Consider the following 22710-nt stretch of genomic DNA (forward strand, 5'->3'; position numbering starts at 1 on the left):
TCATGCTTGTGTATTTACATCCAGAGGTAGAGGCTGGCTTTGTGAGGCTACTAGGAAGCAGGATTCCTGTCAGAGCATCACTGTGTTTTTAGTTCACTCGCTCTCAATCTTTTAAATCTGCCCATCCTTTACTTATTCATTTCCAAGGGAGGTATCACCAGGACTGGCTGAAGACTGAGCGGAGCCCACCCTGACTTAGGAGGGCTGTTTTCCCTGACCACATCTGAGAAAAGAATGGCCATCGGAAGAGGGGAGATAGAGTCCTAATGAACAGGAGGGCACTGGAAGCCAAGTAGACAAGACTGTGACGTGAAGGAAGAGCTTATGGAGCTTGCCAATGGGTGGGGTACTTCAGAGAACAGAAGGCAGCTCTTACAACTTGGCCTTCAGCAATTGGGCATTAAAGGTGAGACCTGGAAGACTGGACGAAATACCACGTTTGGGAAGGATAATCAAGGCTCCCGTTTTTCCATCTCCACCAAGTGAATTTGAAAATAGCAGCTCATTCGTCAATGCAAAACAAATTAGCACACGGATATGAGTTTTGAGTTTTTAGGGACAGACCATAACTGGAAACAGATCTACAATCATACGTACTTACATTCATACACTCATACGCACATAGACATTTTTAAAAGCAACAGATTGAAACAGAAAATACATGGATACAGAACGGCAGACTAGATGCAGGCTAGGATTTACAGGTAAGTGTTCAAGAAGACACATTAAGTAGCAAGGAAATCTAGAACCAATCCCCAATGTCACATGTCAGTTGACAACTCTGCCTAAAGCAGTGATTCTCAACCTTCCCAATGCCATGATCCTCAAATACAAGTTCTCACGTGATCCCCAACCATAAAATTATATTTATTGCTATCTCATAACTGCAATTTTGCTGTTATGACATAAATATCTGCTTTCCTGGTCTTAGGTGACCCCTGTGAAAGGGTCCTTGGACCCTCAAAGTGGTCTCAACCCACAGGGTGAGAACCAGTGGCCTAAAGGACATATTGCAGGGTAGAGAAGTATATGGTATCCTTTTTGAATACAGTACAAACCAAGAGATGGGGTAAAAAACAAACCCACAGATGAATGGGAGAGGTGGCATGGACCCTGAAATGGAAGCACCCATCTGAAGCTGATCTGCTTGAGGGTGGCGTATCCACAGTGACAGTCCCAATGGCTGTCTTTCCCCATGTAGTTAATGTGCTGAAGCAGCTGCACATTCCTGGTGAGGGCAGATACACAAACAAGCTCAAGCCACTCAAGAGTAGGGCATCCTAAGAATCCTAGGGAGCGGTCTCCTTAGCATGGGCTCCGTAAAAAGGTTTCACTGTATGACGCTAAACCCTGAGCACCTTAGAGATTTGGAAGAGCACCTGAAAGGACAATAAAAACAATAAGGAGTCTGAATACAGACACACTAAGTGGAAAGGATATTTACTCCTGGAGCACAAGGGCTGCTGGAAGAAAGTGGGCATAGAATTCTCTAGGAGTTAAGTCATTGGTCACGACACTGTGTCAAGTGTCAAGGATACTGCTAGCTGTTGGTTACATTTGAGAACTAGACAGTATGTCTCTATTTGCAGAAAACACTGCATGCTCTGGCTGCAGTCCATGGAGGAGGAGGCTGGGACTCAGCTGGAAGCATGCATCCTGCTGGCTGACCAGCATGAGCCGTGGGGAAGAACTGCATGCTACCTGAACAGCACTAAAGTGACACCCAAGCAAGACATGCCCACCAGGTAACAGTGACACTACTTTTTCAAAACTATCAGCTACATGTGCAGGGCATTTCCTCGGTCCACATTCTTCTCAGTTCTTTGTTCCATTCCATTATTGACCAGTTCTATCAGGTAGTTGAGAATACATATCTTTAGGTCCAAAATTATTTTAAGGTATAACCTTGTATTTCAGGTCACCAACTATCTTAAGCCAGATAAAACTTATTCAGGGATAGAATACAGATGAAAGCTATGGTTGAGTGGTAGACAATAAGGTGACACTAAGTAGCTAAACAATCCAAGACCATTCCCCAATGCCATGGTAGGTGGGTTCAAAGTGGTTCAAATTGTCAACTCTGTCCAAAGTGCAAGACGTTTTTTTCCCTTTCAACTTGGTTAATAGGGATACTGATATTCTATTTATTGACAAATAATGCATTTAGGTTCATACATATTTCTAAAACACTTTATATATTAACTTCAAAGAGTCCTTTATGTACTAAACTAAATCTCCCACTCAAACAGTAGGAATGGCAACAGTAACAACTTCTATAAACTTTGTTGTGTGAGATGAAAGTATGCGGTAGCTAAGAATTCACACATTGCTAACTGCCCACTTCCCCGATTTTAATAGACATAACGATTCTTAGAAGTGTGACCAACAAGCCAATAGACTCAATCAACCACTTAAGAATATTATTAATGGCTCAGAAACTAAGTGAATTACAGATACTTAAAATGACTAATACTTTAAAAACACAGATCTTAAAGGGTCTCCTTCAAACTTCAGAAAATGTTGCTTATAGTAAAAGACAGAAGGTATTAAAATTTAATGTCATACAATAGAAACATCTTGTAAAATTGGATAATCTGATAAAGCCCAACATCTGACTGTTTGATTAGTATTAAAAAATTTTATAATGTGAACTTTACTGGGATAATATTAATAAGTTTCTTAAAACTCATGAGTATAAAATTTAGGGATAGAGGCAAAAGATCAAGACATCTGAACCAAAAAGATTAGATCAAAACATTTATTTACTTATGTTTTTCTTATACAAACAAAAATAAATCCCAGAGATAATGAAATAAACATATTCTCTAAAGTATCCCATGCTGGTTTCTCTGTCCGAGAATGTGGTAGAGTCCATGTTTAAGTTCCTGGAACATTCCTGGATGCTATGAAGTCTCCATCTTGTAACCATGCTTCTCCAGCTCAGCGCTGAAAGAAGAAAAGACGAACTGTATTAGCACTTTTTCTAAGATGCTTCTAAGACAGAGTAACTAAATTAAGCGTGGGTCATTCGCTTAAAACATTATAAAATAGCTTGACTCTAGCTCCTAAAATGAAACCATAAGAAGGAAATTTGGTATCAGTTAATATAATAATTTTAAAATGTGTTTATCCTCTAATTATATTTTATTTTCAATAATTGTCTTATATATAAGCCTACTTAACAAAATAAATGAAAGACTATTTACTATCCTCTAAGAACTTTGCAAATACTAAAGTCCTATTTCTAATGTATATTTAAATAGAATTTACAATATTCTTTCAGATTTATTTTATATGTATAAAGTTTTGCCTACGTGCACATGTGTATACTGCTTGAATATCTACTGCCCACAGAAGTCAAAAGAAGGTACTGAATACCCAGAAATGAAATTACAGATGGTTAGGAGCCACCATTCAGGTATCAGAAACTGAGTCTGGGTCTTCAAGAGTAACAAGTATATAAATCACTGAAGCTTCTCCTAATCCCTAAAGTAAGGTTTTGTTGGTCTGGCTGTTTGGGTGGAAATAAGGACTAAAATCATGCGTGCAAAATGGACACACTACTATTCAGCTGTATTTTTAGACACCTCAACAAAATTTTGAGACTTGCAAAGGTGACATAAATACCAAATTTTTATCAATTGTATAATCATCCCAAGTATAATCATATAAGGAAGGGAAGTAGCTCCTGTCAATAAATGGTGTTCGGAAACCTGGATGCTCACATGTAAAAGTGAGTTGCACACACAATACATGTCAAAATTCATTTAAAAGGTCTAACAGTAAGAGCTCAGCTATATAATTCTTACAGAAAGACACAGGGATAAATCTTCACTATCAATTTAGTTATGAGTTTCAATACCAAAAGTATAAGTAGCAAAAGAAAAAGTAAACTTGACTACTAAAATTTTAAATTTTGAAAATGCCCTAAGAAGGTAAAAGAAACAACCTAGCAGACTGTCTGATAAGGCTTTAATACCAAGAATAAACAGACTTTTCCTCTCCCCAAATGTTACACGTGGCCAAGAAGCACACAAAAACCTTAGTCACTAGGGAAATTAAAGTAGAAATTACAAGGAGATACTTCTTCATGGCCTTTACTTACAAGATTTAAAGAAAAATAAATGAATAACAACATGTTCTATTATTGCCATTGGAAAAATTTTTTAGCGATTATAGACAAGTCTGACAGTTCTTCAAAAAGTTAAAACAGAATTACCATACAACCTAGAAATGTCACTTCAAATTCCCTAAAACCTGAAAATAGGTGTGCATGTATGTTCATAGCAGCACATTATACACAGCATATAAAAAGTAAAAATGTCCCCAAACTGACAAGCACATAAAATATGATATATCCTACATTAGAAAATTATTGAGTTATAAAAAAGAATAAAGTACTGTATATACTACAATATTTCTTAACTTAGGAAAGATTATGCTAAGTGGAAGAAGCTAGGACACAAGGACGTATCTTTTATAATAGCATTTATATGAAATTCTAGAATAGGCAAATCAGGTGAACTTGTATCAAATACAATAAAGTAGACTACTATAATTCCAATCTGCAAAAATGAGAATCACTTGTTGAATTCCAAATTAGTTCTATGATGCTAATTTCTGCTCAGTTATGCAACACTGGTTGAAAATACATGTTCACAGGATCAGTTCATGAAAAATAGTAAATATGCTTTCATTTAACTACCTTTCTAAAGGGAACAGAAGTTGTATGCAATTTCCTCAAATATTCCTGTTTAGAAATCCAAAGGTAGTGTGTCTGATTTTACATAATGAAAGAATCATCCATCTATGGAACCTGAATATTCCATGTTTAAAATCAATACTGAACTACAATAAAAATCTGGCTGAAAACCCACCGTAACTGATTGGAGAAGTCGTCTTCTACATTGTCATCATCCCAATTATCCTCCCAGACATGTGCATCTTCATCTTCATCTAAGCCGGCCCAGTCTAAAAATGGAAAGAGATATCTAAGTATTTCTTATAGGTGATTTCCACAAACATAAAATTTGCCATTAAGTATCCACATAACTCAAAAAGAAAACAACTAACAATTTACCTAAGAAAAATTATAATCTTTCCCTACAAATCTTCGACGTTTGCTCTCTTGTTTTCACCTCTTCCATACACAACAGGGCAGATGCCCACAGTGAACTCAATGGATTTTGTCAGCACACACCAGCCTCAGCCAGATCAAATCCAACATCAAGACGAGATGTGGACATGGGTTCCCAGGCCTAGCTGAGGACCTATGGGCAACTGATAGCGGCTGTGAGACTAAGAGTCAGGTTTTTGTTTTGTTTTTAAGAGCCTATAGTAAGCTGACCATGCTCCAGGGGAAAGCCAAACATTTAGAATATATAGGGAGCACATATTGAACATGATGGGTAGGGAAAAAAGGCACAAAGTTGGGAAGGACAGGGAAGGAGGTAGATCTGGGAAGAATGTGGGGGAAAGGAGGACTATGATCAAAATCCATTGTATGAAATCTTCAAAGAACTAGAAAGAAACATATTCAAATTATAAGCTACCGCCTATATTTAGCAAGCAGAAAGCAACATAAAACTTAGAAGTTTTTTGAGAGAGGATCTCATAAACATCAAGAGTGGTGTTAAAGTCATCATGTTGGGGAGTGTGGCCTCGCCTGCTTGATCTCCCTGCCTCCATATCCTGGGTGCTGAAATAACAGATGCACACCAGGGAGCCCCACTGGACTTTGACAGAAGGAAAAACTTAAACACACCAGGGGAGGAAGAGAGTATTGTTGCTTTTACTTTAATTGTTGTTCCTTTTCCTCTTTCCTTTTGGCTGTAAAGGACAGGCTTAGATATATTTCGGCTTTACCAGAAAAACACCCGTGTAAATATTCTTAGGCGTTCTTCTAGGGTAATTGTCTATTGAGGGCTGGAGAGATTGCTCAGTAAGGTGAGAGTTGGGACTCTCAGTACCTGCTGTGGCAGGCGCCTGTAGTAGTGAGTTCCTGGGCTCAGTGAGAGCAGTAGAGTTACCAACAGAGAAAGACTGCTGACATTCAACTCTGGGCTCTGCACTCCTCTGCATATGTGTCTACATACACTTACAAAATAAATATCTATTGCTAAAATAATTCTAACAGTACAGAAGCTCTAAAGCAATTATTCAAGCAATGGACTAATCAATTAGTTACCTTTATACAACCAAATGTTTAGTTAGTACTTCTAAGTAGTTACCCTCAAATTTTTTTTTTTTTTTGTGCTTTTGAAATACAAACTCATGGAATGCCTGAATTAGAAACTGCATCCCTGATTCATCCTCTGCTTGTAGTGTATCCTTCAGTAACAACAGTTCAGCAATATACTGGTGATTTCCAAATATATCCCCACTGTTAAAACTATCCTTTACACTTTCTAATTCTACATGTAACTGACTCTGGGCACAAACCTAAAATCTAACTGGCCTAAAGACGGAAAAGCAGAGGAAACTTAAGTCCCTATTGCTGAAGACAGTAAGCACTTAGGGCACAAGGACCCGAGGACTTGAACTGGTTGTGATCTGAAAACATTCACCTTCTGCCTGAGGAATATATTTCACGATGCCAGAAGGTGCCATGCAAGCTTCCAAAGGAAGGAAGCAACCAACAGTCCTACCCAGCTGTGGTGCCTATGAACACAGATGATGAGCAGCCTGACACAATAACCCTAAGCACGCACAGCTTAATGAGAAGCCAAATGCTCTAGAATTGGACATAAGGCCTGCTGAACAGGAGTGAAATCATGCAGAGTACTGGAAAATTAGCCAATTAACCAACTATCCAGGGCTAGTGAAGTCATAGATCTTGGAGGAGAACCAATAGCCACACACTTTACTAAACTAGCACACTCAACCCCTAACTACATTCTAAATACCTGTACCCACAGATAAGTTCTCCTTATCACAGAAACTGCTTTTCAACAAATGGAGACTGTTACAGAAAATCCCAACTGATCATATACAGCGGGCAAGTGACTGTGGCCAGCCCTAGTGATACATCTGTAACACAATTCCTAAGGTTCAGGGATCATTCCAGAAATGAGGGCACAAAGATTGTAAAGCAGAACAGGAGGTCTGCTGTGAGACTGTGACTCTTCACAATGTCAGAAATCACACCCGTGAAGTCTCACCAACATGGCTAAGTAAGAAAAGCCTGAACAAGAACACCAATAGACATGGTAACACGAAGGGGAAAGCTCAGGAGGCCTCAGCACTAAATAAAAAGCTACAGACAACTAAGGAGTGCTGAGAGCTGGAGAACAGGGAAACACTGGGCAGTGCCAAGCAGCCCTGAAAACATGCATGTACAAATGACATTAGACGGACTGTAGGTTGTATTTATGTATTTAGGAACACACACCACCACCACCAAAGAAAATAATGAGAACATGAAATTGGAAGAGCACTGGGGAGGGGAGGATTAGACGGGGGAAAGAGAAGGGGAAGATGATATATATCTCAAAAAAACAAAAAACAAACAAAAAAAACCCTAAAAATTAAAAACCCAAAACATCCATCTGTTCCTTCTACTTTAGATCCTGATGAAAATTTGGCCTCCAAGGGAATGTCACTTTAATCACCTGCCCTTTTCCTTTCATTTCAATGACACCCCAAAAGTATATGCCCCTCAAGTCCTGCTTAAGTTTACACAACTGCTATAATCCTGACTGACAACTTTACATATTTCCTTTAAAATAAAACTACTGTTCCAGGTGTGGTAGTACACATCTGTACACATCCCAGCACTAAAGCAGAAGCAGAGGTTCATGAATTCTGCCTCAGCTACACAGCAAAGTCCTGCATGAGAAATATCAAAGTAAGGTGGAGGGGGGATGACAAACAAATTTGAACATTCAAATCTACTCACAGTTTCTCCATGTTTGTCATGTGTCTTATTTATGCACATCCCTCTAATGGAGAAACTGTATAATGAAGAATGACCCATAAGATCTTAATTTTTAATTAGCTCCTAAGTTCACACTTGATATTTTGAACTTCCACTGGTATATGTGGGGTACATGTGAGTGTGGGGGTGCACATGCACATGTGTGGAAGCACAGGTCATTAGGTGTTCTCCTCTCTTACTTCCCATGTTATTAAGACAGGATTTCTCACAATGAGCCTGGAGCTAGAATGGGAGCCAGCAAGCCCCGGGGACAGTTCCTGTCTCTGTCGCACCAGATTACAGGTATGGGCAGCCATAAAACAACTTTTGCTACGGACACTGAGGATTCAAACTCAGGTCCTTATGCTTGCACAGCAAACATTCATAATCCTTAATCCACCGAACAATCTTCTCAAGTCTGCTTAGAATTTTGTAAATGATCAAGCATTTGATGTTATCGTTGTACCAGCTTTTGAACTCACTCACTACTTGACTTCTAATTAATTCAAACACTAGTCATTTATTCACCATTATAAAAGCTGTCACAGCTTCATGAAGAAATGGCTGATTTCAAATCTGTGACATACAAACCACCAGGCAAGTTAGATTTATTTTTAATGCCAGAAAGCATGTCAAAGCTCATAGAATCTTCCTGAAACGAGTAACACTGTTAAGAAAAACAACATGTCCGTTTACAGCAAACCCTGGACAGAAAAATAGAGAATATTCTTTACAGTTGCATTTGTATAAGTACAAAGACTGACAGAATTAGAAATGATCATTTTGCAAAACTTCATTGCAACTTAGTAAAAGATCACTAACCACTATTAAAATTATGGAATGAGAAATGGGTAGACACCAAACAGGACAGACTGCTTACTCATTGAGACATTGGTGAGGCATAGCCATTGTCATCTTAGCCAAGTACACAACAGTATCACCACTGAGTTAGAACAATGCAGCATGTGCTTCTCAATGTAAGCAGTAATAGATGCTCATTACCTCTATGGACCTCTGGATAAATTTAATTCTGAATCTATAAGACAAACGAGAAGGTGAGACTTCGATAACTGGCCTCTTCAATGGGGTAATCAGCAAGGGCCTAGGAGAGGCACCACCCACAGTAGACTAGGCCCTCCCACATCAGTCAATCATTAATCAAGGCTTGCATACAGGATAAAATGCTAGGGACATTTTCTCAGTTGAAGTTTCCTCTTCCAAGATGGTCTTAGTTTCTGTCAAGATGACAAAAAAACAAACAAACAAACAAAAAAACCCAAAACAAAGAAAATAAATTCATCAGTACAAAATTCCACCCATGGTAAATATCACCTCTAGAATTTGAGTATCATGGCATTAATACCCTGGGCAATTAATAATTAGGTGAGATGTCTCAGTTTCTTAGGAATAACATCTAATCTATCTGCCTCTGTAATTCTAAATAACAGCTAGCACTTAGCACATGAACAAGGTTATGGAACATGTACAGAATCCTTAATCACAAGAATAAAATCTGATCCTATATATTTTTGTTTGATTTCTCTGCATTCATCTCAAACCCAGTAATTCTTGGGTAGTTTCTATGAGTCTGTCCTAATCATGACTTTCATCTTTTTAGTGGCCTATTAAAAATACAGCAAGCACAGAACCTACACAGATCTGTCCAGGTCCTTTGAGTAGATTATGGCTTCAGTTTAGTATTTTTTGGTGGGATTACCCAGTGTGTAAATGAGTGGGTTTCTGTTTCTTGTGCCTTCTCTTGGGCTCTTTTCCTGTTTCTTTTGTCCAGTTCTTACATAGAAGAGGTTTGTTTTTTATTTTATTTTATTTTTATCCCTTAGAGGCCTGTTTATTTTCAAGAAACAAACAGAAAAACAGAAAGAATGGCTCCAGATGAGAAGGGAGGAAGGGAGGAACTGGGAGGGGAAATTATAATCAAGATATATTATGTATATGTACACATATATATAATAAAAGGAGAAGAAAAAAGAAAAAACAGCTACCAAGATTTCAGTCTTATGGTTTGAATCTGAAAATATTCCATGTTTAAATATTAGTCTGGACCCTGTGGCACTTCTCTGAAGGCTACAGAGCTTCTATTAAGTAGACCTGGCTGGTTGAAGTACATGACCAGGGGTGGACTTTAGAAGGTAGTCCAATTGAGCTTTCTACCTTTCTTAAGGACAATCATGTGGACAAGTCCCTACCTCACACACCAGGGGCCATGCTTTCCCTGCTATGATGGGCTGACATTTCCCTGAATCTGTGAGCAGAAATAAAATTTTCCTCCCATAAATTGTTCTGTCAGGTATTCATTCTGTCAATGTGGAGAAAATAGCATGAATCTCAGAAGATAAAGAACGAAGGCACACAGGCAGGCATTCATGCATGATTTGGTTTTGTTCTGTATATAGGTACTAGATTAAAAACTATTCAACAGTGGCTCACAACAACATTTATTCCAGTTACATACTTAAATTTTTCTGATTTAAGAACAGAAAGAAGAAAAGTACTTCCATTTACCTCTTTCCACAAACCAGAAAAGAACAGAAATTTGGAAGACATCATAGCTACTCTCTTCCTCCTTCAACTACCATAGTTACATCTTGTCCCATTTAATTCCTAAATATTTTAAGTTGTTCACCTCTTCCCTACATTTAATGCAGCTATGTCAATGTGGGTGAGATTATTTCCTTTATGGACTGTCACTGTACTTTATACCGTTAACAACGCCAAGAAACCATTATGTGAAATCGTGTTACATAGAAGAGGCAATGGATGCTGGGATCAAATTTTAAATACAACAGGAGCTTCAAAGTGCTTATAGTTCTTTTAGAAGACCCACACTGCCCACCACCCACACTCATAACCATGCTTAATTCTAGCTCTGGGGATGCTGACTGCCTCTCTTGGTCTCTGAGGGCACCTGCATGCATGTAGCACGCACACATAGGTGCATACACATAATTAAAATTGAACAAAACCTTCAAATAATCCCAGATTTGTTTAGAAACATATAGTTTCTTGAATGTCAAAGTTGTAATAGAACAACTGAATTTACTAATGATTGGCTGATAATAGTCCTTTTGCTCCTCCATATTCCCTCCAGTCTTACTATACTGACTATAGTACTATGGCCATTTAGTAATCTAACTAGGTTTTCCCCCTAAAGAAATGTTATTATTAAACCCTTACTTATTAAAATTCAAAGGAAACTACTTCATTAAATTGCCTTACAACAAATTTAGGCTTTGTACTTGAAGTTTTTATAAAATGGCTATTAAAAATGACATGACTATTTAAAAATTACTGATGTTTGGAACTAGAATGGGTCTTAAAAATCACTCTGTATTACCCTTTTTGGTTTGAGAATAATCACCATTACCACAATCAAAACCAGATGAAGAAAAGGCTGCTTCACAAAAGATACTAACTTTTTAATATCAATCCTCCACCCCTCCAGTCTTAAACCCTGGCTGTAAATATGCTGTTTGGCTAGAGCATAGACACAGGAAATGTCAAATACCTGTTGAGATACTTTTAGAAATTTTTATAATCATACCTGAGGGAGTTTAAAGTTTAAAAACAAGATTAGCCAAACAATAATCTGAACAAAGACTTCATACTAAGTTTTGAGAAAGAGGGTGTGTGTGTGTGTGTGTGTGTGTGTGTGTGTGTGTGTGTGTGTGTGTGTGTGTGATGTCAGTAAACCTACAATAGAAGAATATGTGAAGCTACTTAAACATCAAGGCAACAGTCAGCCTGAAACACTTCCAACTAAATAATTTCCCGTTAAGTAAGCAGTTTCCATTTGTACTGGCCCCTAAGAAGGAAATGATCATGTGTGGAAAGATGTAAGTTAAAAATATAAAAAAAGAAAAATACAGTACTTTTTGATACAGCTTATGAAGTCTTTCAAAAGCACTGCAGAACTTTAATTGTCTTCTAAAGCAATTGCCTTTTTAGAAACACTAAAATTATAGGGTTCCAGAAACTATTAATCCAAATTATTATTTGATTCAAAATGTTGATTTTAATATTGTTATTACTTGGTGTCATTCAAATGTCTCCCTGATGGCTTTACTTCTTTTAACTTTGTGAGACAGGAACAAAAAAACTTGTTAATTTGTAACCAAATGCTTCAGAAAATCACCAACAAGAAATGTAACTGAGTTGGTAATTTGTTTTATGAAGTGCCAATTCTTAATCTGAAAAAGTCAAAATTCTTAACCTAAGTCTTTTGTTTCTTTAAAACGGTGTGATTTCTAATGTATTGATCATACTGAGCAGACGAGCACTTTAAACAGCCTTCTCATGCTTTAATAGGGGAGACAGCAAAGGGCAGAAATAAAGTTCTTTGAAAATGAAATGTCTCACAAAGCAAGGGAGGCAATAAATACCACTGGCAATGCTTGAGGATTCACAAAAATTGCTCTATTTCCTTGGTAATTTTAAAAATTACATTGTATGCAAGTATGTCTAGATATGTGGGTGTACAAGCCATGTGCATATGTGGAGTTGAGAAGACTACTCTGAGAGCTCCTGCTGGCTCTCCCCCTCTACCACACGGATCCTGAAAATCAAAGGCACAGCACCAGGCTGGGTAGCAAGTGCCTTCACTACCTTGCGTGCTCATGCTACTCTTTTATAGGTTTTATAACTTAATCATTCACTGGTATCTAATTCTTCACTAGCTCAATAAATGTAAATATACTTTTAAATTTTAATACCTTATCCTGGGAGTAAGATGTACTAAAGTTGACTCAGATACCTTCCAATTACTATAAATGAAGAATCTGATAAATTTCTTCTTATCCACATTTATTTATTGTGTGTGCATGAAAGCACCTCCCACAGTGAGCATGTGGAAGTCTGAAGACAACTTGGGGGTCAGGTCTTCCTCCCACCATGTGGATTCTAGAGATCAAACTCAGGTCACTGTCAGGCTTGGCAACACGTATCTCTAACCTGCTGTGCCACCTTGTCAACCGAAGAAATACCTTTCTTTTGAATTACAGCTATTAAGTAAGCATTTTAAATTATTTGATAAAAGCATTAGGAAAATTAGTCATATTGGCAAATCAGAATATAACATGTATTCTACAAAGGAGCTAACAATTTTGCTTAGTAAATAAGCTTATGTACCGACCTTGTTCTGTGAAAAGCTTAGCAGAGCTTAATAACTCCAAATATTATTTCATATATATATATATATATCTCCTCTATACCAAATACAAAAGTTATATATATCTAGTTATAGTTCATGTCATTTCTGAAAGTGTAACATGGGTTCTTGGTAAATGTGAGAATGGAGTGCACCAATGCTCTCCTTCTTTAGGTTACAAAACCAGAGTGGATTCTTTTCAGAACTTGGTTTCAATATAACCCCAATGCAAACACATCTCTACTATATTCTACTCTCCAATGTCTACTTAGTAGACAAGGTACCTAGCACTCACAGCACCACATGTCAAAGGAGGGCTTTAGAATAAATAAGCAAAAGTGATCCATACATGGTGGTGCCCCCAAGCCACCGGTGGGCAACTCCTTGCCACAGTGGCAGAGTCTAAAACGAAATGTCTAAAAATTTCAAATCAAGTTCTTTTCATCAATAACATGTATTTGACAGAATGTTTCCACTTTGTTCATTTTAAAACTCAGTACCTTCAATTTCACTTAATAGAGTGGCCAGAAATCATTCTCAAATTGCCCTTATAACTTAAACTCTTACCTTAAATTTTTACCCTGCCTCTTACTATTCAGTGCTATTCAAACTGAACTCCATCATCTATTTCTTGGGCACAAAAGTGCAAAATCAGACTCCTTGATCTCTTACTATTCCTGACGCCCCACATATAACTAGCAGACCCATGTGAATCAGTTGGCTTCCTGTTATCCATGCTTTATCCTCCTCACTTCACTAATGACCTAACTGGAGAACCTTCGTATCTCAGTTATTTCAACAATTTACTATTTCATCTACTCGAGTCTTGTCTCTACCACTGCAAATTAATTCTGCTGGCTTAAGATCTCCCAAACAGTTTAGTGTCTATACAAAACTCACATGCCTCATTGTCAAAAGCAAATAAGTAAATAAAAACAAAAAAACCCTCACATGCACTTCAAATCTATTTAACAATGAAGTCCACAATAATTGTGACTTAAAAGACTGCCAAGATCAGATCTCTAGCTACCTGTGTTTACAAATACTATTTCTTAGTTCCTTTTCTCAATAAATAAATGAATAGCTTTAAAAATTTTTTGAGAGAGGGGCACATGCCATGTTATTTAGGGCCAGAAGACAACTTGGGACAACTTGGTGGAGTCAATTCTCTCATTCCACCCTCATGTGGCCTCCAACTGAAGGTGCAGAGAAAACCTTCACTTATACCACGAGCACTAGATCATCTACAAACAATAAATACACATGTATTTTCACCTCCAAGCATTTACTTATCCTTCCTTTGGAAGCTCCTCTTTTAAATTTTAATCTCTCTTTCTTAAAGATTAATTATTTGTATGAATGTTCTTCCTGAATGTATGTACACAATATGCATGACTGATACCCATGGAAGTCATAAGAGGAGTCAGATCCCCTGGAACTAGAGTTGCAGGTAGTTCTAAGTGCCATGTGGGTGCTGGGAATTGAACCCAGGACCTCAGGAAGAGGTTCTCTTAACCACAGAGCCAACTGTTCACCCAATTCCATTCCTTAAATTATCTGTTCCAACAGTCCTAACTCATGTTTTAAATCCATGAAAGTAATCTTTTTTTTTGAACTGTTGTTGAACTTTACATTTAGCGTGTTTTAATATTCTCTCTCTCTGTCTCTCTCTGTCTCTCTCTCTCCCTCCCTCCCTCCCAGAGAAAGAAATTGAAATCTCACTCAGAAGCCACAATTGTTGACATTTAGCCAGGGATATGGGTATGAATGGGGCTGAGGGTAGGAATGAAACCTTAGAGATTCTTCCTGAGATAGGCATTTCCCAAAACTAAAGCACTCTGCTTGGTGACAGAGCCACTGGTCCTTATTCCTCAGCATTTATATTCTTTACTACATTCACACACAGATCCCGTAGAGTTAAAATCGGCTTTAGTACAGTGTCTACCTGGTGACTAGTTACTTTATTTTTTATTTTGCTAAAGCCCTGGGTAAAAAGTCTATACCCCACAGAGCTGTTATGAACAGTAAGAGGTTGTGTAAAGCATTTAGGACTGACAATGGCATCTAAAGTCATTTATTTTCTCTCTGCATTCCTCAGTTACAGATTTATAAGAAGCAATTTATATCAAATGAAAGTCACTTGTTTCATGTTAATTAGAAAAGACTTGTAGGGTAAGAAACTCAAGCAGAGAAACTTTCAAAATAAAGACAGCTACCAGATTGGACAAAGATATTTGGTGGACTTTAAACACTTCAAAAGATCATACAATTTTTTGCCATTTTTACTTCTGTTTTAATGTTTTCATAATTCAGTTTTCAATGAGCAAAACTTAACAACCAGGTAGTGATCTTAAATACTACAAGTCACAATTGCTTTTTGTTTGCTCAGGCTACATAAGCATGAAAATAGTTAATCAGATAATTTCCAAAGAATTTGTTTGTACTGTTAACATTCTGGTTTATAACTCTTATCTCCTACCTCTGTAGGGATTATTCATTCTGATTTTCATGTATTCTTAAACAATGTATACTATGTATATACAAAGTATGCTGCTTATATATAGCTATACATCTCCAGTGTCTTTAAATTTTATATGTATAGCACTCTACAAAGAGGGTGGGGGATAATTCAGACTGAATACGGTCATGAAAGAGGGGACCTCAGGACATGATTGGAGAACAAGAGAGAGAAGGCAGCTTTCCTCTCACTAGGAATGACTGTCAACACCTGTCTCACCAGACTGAGAGAGAAATAAAACTCAGTTGTTTAGCCCATTCAGTCTATAGTCTTTTCTTCTGGCAGCCCAAGCAGGCTAGTACAATTAGAAAAACCTCTCACAGCTCAAAAACATTATGCATGAATCACAGACAAAGAAAGTAAAGAGTAGGGTTCAAGGAAAAGTATAATAGTTAACCTCCGACAACAAAAACAACAACAACAACAACAACAACAGAAGAAGGGGCTAGGAGATAGCTCACTGGGTAAATGCCTGCAGTGCAATCACAAAACCCTGAATGAATTTGGCTCCTCAGCAAAGCTGAGTGTGGTGGGATGCACCTGTAGTACTGAGGAGGAAGAGAAGATCCTGAGGACACCCAGCCTTGCCAAACTGAGGAGGAGTTTCAGGTTCACTGAGAGACCCAGCTTCAAAGTAAGATCGAGAAGATTGCCCCTGGTGCCCACTTTGGGCCTCCATATACATATGCACACATTTACACATCACATACAACTAAAAGAAAAAGAATGTAAATGACCTGAAATAAAATGATAGAATCTTATTTTTCATATATCTGATTGGCAATGACTAAAATGTTCAATATCTGGTACAAGAAAGCTTAATAAAGAAAACATGAATTATAAACAGAAATATGTATCAGCATAACTCTTCTCAAAAGTAATTTGGGAATATATGTTTAAATTTAAAATGCACCTGGTTTTAGACGAGGTGCCCAAAGTAATGAAAGAGAACATTTCCATGAAGAGGCAACATATGTGGTCAGTGTGTCACAGCCTGGAGAGAATGAAGAAGTCACTTGTGCTAGAGTGAGGAGAGAGAGGGAGAGCTCTGCCAGACAGAAGGCTAAGCCCTAAAAGGATGAGCAGAACTTTACAGGCCAGCAGAGGAGAGGATAAACAATGGACAAGACATTTAAGATAAACAGACAATACACTTAAGATGCAGTAGATAACAGGTGTCTAGTTACTAGAGCAGGGAGTTATAAATGTTGAAGAGGCAAACAGACAAAACTCTGCAAGGACCCTGTGGTTCTGAACTCCAAGTGGAGGACCTAAGGTAAACTTGTGGCTTTTACAGATCCACACATACATATAACTGCACACTCTCTTGTTCCTTCCACTGGGAACAATAACACCCTAAAAGCAATGAGCATAAGCAGAACCAAGATCCTGTTCTCCACTCCAACCAAGCAGGGAAACTACAGTGTGCTTCAAGCATCCTGTGTTAAACGGTAGTAAATGAAGAAAGAATAAGGACATGCAAAAAAAAAAAAAACACATAAAAACAAGCATGGAGTTTTTCATATTCATATCAGACAGTAAGAATAAAAATAAAATAATAATTCATTGAATTAAGAATTCAGCACACCGAAAGACTATACATGGACTGACCCTGGGCTCCAACCTCATAGGTAGCAATGAATAGCCTAGTAAGAGCACCAGTGGAAGAGGAAGCCCTGGGTCCTGCCAAGACTGAACCCCCAGTGAACGTGATTGTTGGGGGGAGGGTGGTAATGAGGGGAGGATGGGGAAGGGAACACCCACAGAGAAGAGGAGGGGGAGGGTTAGGGGGATGTTGGTCCGGAAACCGGGAAGGGGAATAACAATCGAAATGTAAATAAGAAATACCCAAGTTAATAAAGATGAAAAGAATAAAAATAAATACATAAATAAATAAAAGTTCAGCACATAGTAAGATAAATATATGAGAAATAAGAAAATAAATGCATTAAAGTCTTGGGGATTAGAATTAATATTTACATAGTTTCAACATCCCTCCCCTGAAACAGCTATTGTGATTCAAAAATTTACTTCTTTGAATACAATTATTTATTTATTATTTTTATTTTGTGGGCACTGGTGTTTTGCCTGCATATATGTCTATGTGAGGGTGCCAGATCTCCTGGAAATGGAGTTACAGACTGTTGTGAGCTGCCTTGTGGGTGGGTGTCTGCATATATGTCTATGTGAGGGGTGCCAGATCTCCTGAACTGGGGTTTCAGACTGTTGTGAGCTGCCTTATGAGTGGGTCTTGGAGATGGAACCCCAATCCTCTAGAAGAGCAGCTAAGACTTTTAACCAATAAGCCATCTCTCCGTCTCGGAATACAACTTCTAAAAATGGACATTTTAAGTACCTTCTTATACCCACCTATCATGTAGACTAGGGATCTTCTTTCAAAGTTTGAGGAACACAAATTTTCTATTTCATATCAGCACCATGCAACTAACTTAAATGTTGGATGGTCTTGTTTATATGACTACCACAATACATTTAATAATTGTTAACATCAAAGCCCCTGTTGGTACTAGGTAAAATAACCAAGATAGTATGGAAAACAGTCAACAATGGTCCTGTCTGTCTTCTATATTTAATCTATAAAGAAATTCTTCTAATAATTAGTACCAATGTTCAAGTTAATTTTGTTTGTTTTTCACCCTAGCGTTTCTCTCTGTAGTCTTAGTTATCCCGGAACTCTGTAGACCAGGCTGGCCTTGAACTCATTGACATCACCCTGCCTCTGCCTCCCAAGTGCTGGAATTAAACATATTTTAATGGTATTCTCATAACAAATCTTCCTTACAACATCTGTGTATAGGACATGGGTAGTGGTTTGAATGAAAATGGCCTCCATAGCTCACAGGAAGGGGCATCATTAGGAGGTGTGTCTTTGTTGGAGGACATTTGTCACTGGAAGTAGACTTTAAGGCTTCAGAAGCTCAAGTCAGGCCTAGTGACTACTCAGTCTCCTCCTTCTGCCTGCTATGGATCCAGATGTAGAACTCTCAGCTACCTCTCTTGTACCATGTCTGCCTGTATACCATCCATGCTTCCCCTCATGACAATAATGGACTAAAGTCTGAACTGTAAGCTAGCCCCAATTAACTCCTTAAAAGAGTTGCCACTGTCATAATGTCTCTTCGAAGTAATAAAACCCTAACTACACATTTAAATTCCTTGGCTACCACTCACAAAATGGCCATTATTACCTCTATGAGTCATGTGACTGTGATAAACTAAAGCACTCACCAGATGTTTAGACCTCTACAAGATGGCCTACTTTGTCAGATTCCAATGAGAAGGCCTTAGTTACCCAGGAGAAGCTTCAGGAAATGATCAACCCGCTGTCTGACTCAACAGATTCTCAACATTCTCAAATGTATCAGGGAATTTAATGGGACAGGGTGAACTCATATATATGAGTTTTATTGGTTACAGAAAAATTATACAATAGTTAACATAGCAGAACTCTTGCAAATCCTGATCCCAATTTCACTCAAAATATTCTAAAAAAGCAAGACAATATAAACCAAACATCTTAGCTCTGGAAAATGAGAAAGCAAATAAATAAAACACTAGACAACCACTGTGTCTTCCTGCTTTTATCATCCACTTCTACATGTCAGTGAAAAGAAATCAGCGATACTTTAAAATCCTTTCAATATCTATCTGACAAGAAGAAAGTAGTTTCAAGTTTCAATTATACAACAACTTCAATTTTATAACCCACTCTGTAACCACTAACCTAACTGCATGGATAACATTTGAAATGTTCTCACAACGTTGTTACCTGGGTCTAACACTCTTTCTGAAGGCCTCCAGAAATATATTAAAACCAGCCATACCAGAACTGTGGATTTGAATGGCTTCTTTAGAAAGCCTATTCTCACTCAGCATAAACAACTAGAAATTGTGCAGAATACATATACATTACACAAAGATTCTTAACATGATTTTGTAACAGTTCCGTCTGAATGACCATTATAGTACATACCCACCAATTAGAATAATTTTAAGGAATTGCCAATGTAACAGATTCAGACTAAACAAGGGAACTAGGGGGATAAATGGAACATTTGTTCCTTTGTACCTTCAGAGACTCATTCCAGATGTTACGCTTCACACTGAAGAAGAGCCATTCAATGAAGCAATGAAGTCTCCACACAAACATTAACTAAAGGTCTCTTTTTAAAATAAAATTTATCTTTCTTTAAGATCACCAAATTGAGAGCCCATCTAGCAGGTTCTTATGTGGGAGGAGTTGGAGCAACAACACTCCCAATCGACACTGTGAAAACAATTCAATGACTTGCCTGTGACAAGCTCTACAGTGTACAGTTTGCACACAACCCAGAGAGTAGTCTGCTCACTATGGAGCGCTCTCAAGTAACAAAACCCCTGGAGTAAGACATCCTATAATGGCAGAGACAGCTCCAGATTGGCTTAACAAGAAAATGTTTCATTTATTCTATAAATGCGTTTATCAGTGGTATATTTTTCATAAAGGGCCATCACAAGAAAAAACAAAAAAAACAAAACAAAACAAAACAAACAAACCAAAAAGGAATGGGTTTTCCAAAGGAAAAGCACTTGAAAGTAAAATAAGGGTACAAAAAACTTAATAGAAAACTCAAATACTGAAAGATGCAAATTTTAAGAAGTGTTTCTAACATCCCCTCAAACAATGCAAATGCCAAGACTGCTGGTCCATGAAACCGTATTTCATCAGCAACAGTAGATCTATAGCATGACAAAACCAAAAATTTGAAAGAACATGGTTAGTCTCAAACAAAGAAAGTTCCTCAGTTTTTTTGTTTTTGTTTTCTTTTTAGGTTTTCTTTCCTTTAGTTTGTAATCAGTTTTTAATTTGTAAATACTTAGTAATTTCACCGAATTAATTATATATCAAAAATCTCCCTAATTTAAATTAAGGCTATGTAACTGTTAACCAGAAGAAACATACATGTGCATAACAAATTATTTCAAATGTTACTTCTCATTTAAATGTAAAGATTCCTCAACAAACTAGACTCTACATTCTCACAGAGACAACAAATTTGGAAGATCAATAAATGACACTGCATTTACACTGTCTCCTGTGCATTCTTTTGTCTTTAGAATATTTTTCCTTAACTTCAATAGAATGTTTAAACACAATACAACTGTCAACACTAAAGAGACTACTACTCAAAATACAGGCTTTGAAGGACAGACACTACACTAAAGTTGACAAAAAGTGCTGAAAAAAATCTAGTACACTGTCAAGCTGACAGTTACTTCTAAATTCTTTTGCCATCTAGTTATTTTAAATAAATACTTGCACTAAAGGTAAGGGTTAGAATCTGGGTGGGTGCATTGGTCAGGAAGGCCTCTTAGATTCTGAGTTGGCCACTTAACGGCAAGAGTCATGGTTTGTTTTATTTATGTGAACTCTACTGCTTCAAGATTGGATGTTGAACTCTATTCAATGCAAAGCAAGTGTCTTAACTGTGTAACTTGTATATAATAATAAAGAGCATCTGAAATAAGTAGTTAGACTAAGAATCTAACCTTCCCTCACTTAGCCAATTTTACCACAAAGCTCTATTTAGATTATTAATGGGCCTGAAAACATCAGACTGGACAGATAAATTCATTACCTAAACAAAAGGTAAACTATCCCATAATATATTATAGACTCCTAACTGGGAGGAAATATATCTTCTAAATTGGTTTTTGAGGTTGCATAATATATATATATACTAATGTTCTCTTTCACTAATATTAAAACATTGCATTATCCGCAACAGACTAAATGTTCCTGGGATGTGATTCTATGCACCCTGAGACCAAGGTGGGGTAACTAAGTACAATTTTTGCCAAGTGATAATTGCTTGATGCCATATGTGCCCACGACTACCCACAATTCTCTTCCTACCACCTTCAGAAAGGCAACAGTATAACTCGCTTTTTAAAAAGGGGGTAAATATTTGGGAATTCTACTGAAAACAATTAGTCAATAAAGTAATCAATTTAAAACATGGCCAAAGGGGCCCAGCTAGCAAACAGAAGGTAACTGTTAAACTTAAGGACTTTGGTGTAAACTAAGTCATCTCAGTTTTATCAATTCCAGTTGACACTGGGCCTGTTTTTCAACTGTTCCAAACTTCCGTTTCCTTATGTGAATAATGGTAAACACATTAGTATCTACTTCTTATATTTGTGGAAATGGATTGTGGCGATACAAGTGAAGCACTTACATTCCCAAGATCATAGAGCAAACTCTTCAACATTAGCTATATATATTATCTACAATGAGACAATTAAAGCATCCCTAGTATTGAAGTTAGTTTAGAATGCAGATGTTTAAGAGTTTTATAAAGCTTGGGTTAATTCAAGTGACCGTAAATGGAGAGGAAGAGAAATTGAGGCAAAATTTGTAATAAGTATACCACACAGGACTCTACCATCATACTTCAGAGGGCTCATTCGCGCTGTCCTAAGAGTAGACAGCACTGTCTGTCTGGGGCAACAGTGGGATTCTGAAGTTTAATACCAAGGGGAGGCTGTGAAACCCAAGGAAAGCAAGAGATTGTGTAGATGCTTAGAGTCTAGGGCTGGAGTTTAAAGGCCCAACCTCGCGGCAACGAGGGCCCAGCTTCACCTGGTTCCTCCCAGCGACAAGGAACAAAACACTGGGCCGCGCCTTGAAGCGACGGCTACCGGGACTCCGAACCCGAAGCCTGGACACCCGGAGGCCGTGCCGGGATCCGCGCGGCTGGGCACAGCTCATCCCCGCAGACTCAGAGAGCAGGCCCGACGCCGCCCCACCGTAGGCCCCGGTCCCAGCGCGCGGCCTGGCGGTTACCTTCCGCGGGAAACTCCTCGAACTCGTCGTCCTCTTCCAGGAGACCCAAGTCGACAGGCTGCTTCTTCTCGGACATAGCGCAGCGCCAAGCCCCAACAACGCTCAGAGATCGACCACAAAGTTGGAAGCCTCAGTACTAGTGAGGCGCCGATACTACCAACGCCGGCGCAACCATAGAGACTAGAGGGGAAGAGCTACAGGGCAGCGCGAGGAATGCTGGGACACCGAAGGTCCTCCCAGAGCTTCCTGCGGGTGTAGCCGGTCCT

At 38.1% G+C, this 22710-nt stretch overlaps 1 protein-coding gene across 1 annotated transcript; it reads right to left on the reverse strand.

Annotated features, from left to right (window-relative positions):
• Positions 1-2490: 2490 nt before the first annotated feature.
• Sem1 (SEM1 26S proteasome subunit) lies at positions 2491-22647 on the reverse strand. Its single transcript, NM_001126090.1, has 3 exons — positions 22445-22647; positions 4878-4971; positions 2491-2946 (listed from the first exon to the last, which is right to left on the reverse strand). Exons 1-3 carry the CDS (start codon positions 22518-22520, stop codon positions 2904-2906), a joined length of 213 nt encoding a protein of 70 aa, NP_001119562.1. The 5' UTR covers positions 22521-22647; the 3' UTR covers positions 2491-2903.
• Positions 22648-22710: the final 63 nt, after the last annotated feature.

The sequence above is a fragment of the Rattus norvegicus genome, chromosome 4 (assembly GCF_021556685.1).
Source record: "Rattus norvegicus strain SHRSP/BbbUtx chromosome 4, alternate assembly SHRSP_T2T, whole genome shotgun sequence".
In the NCBI taxonomy this organism is placed as follows: Eukaryota; Metazoa; Chordata; class Mammalia; order Rodentia; family Muridae; genus Rattus; species Rattus norvegicus.

Excerpts from the sequence above, each read along its gene's own strand:
- Sem1 (NM_001126090.1), bottom strand. The coding sequence starts at position 22,520 with ATGTCCGAGAAGAAGCAGCCTGTCGACTTGGGTCTCCTGGAAGAGGAC. Across the intron at positions 4,972-22,444 it reads CGAGGAGTTTCCCGCGGAAG|ACTGGGCCGGCTTAGATGAA; the intron begins GTAACCGCCAGG and ends TTCCATTTTTAG. Across the intron at positions 2,947-4,877 it reads GACTTCTCCAATCAGTTACG|CGCTGAGCTGGAGAAGCATG; the intron begins GTGGGTTTTCAG and ends TTCTTCTTTCAG.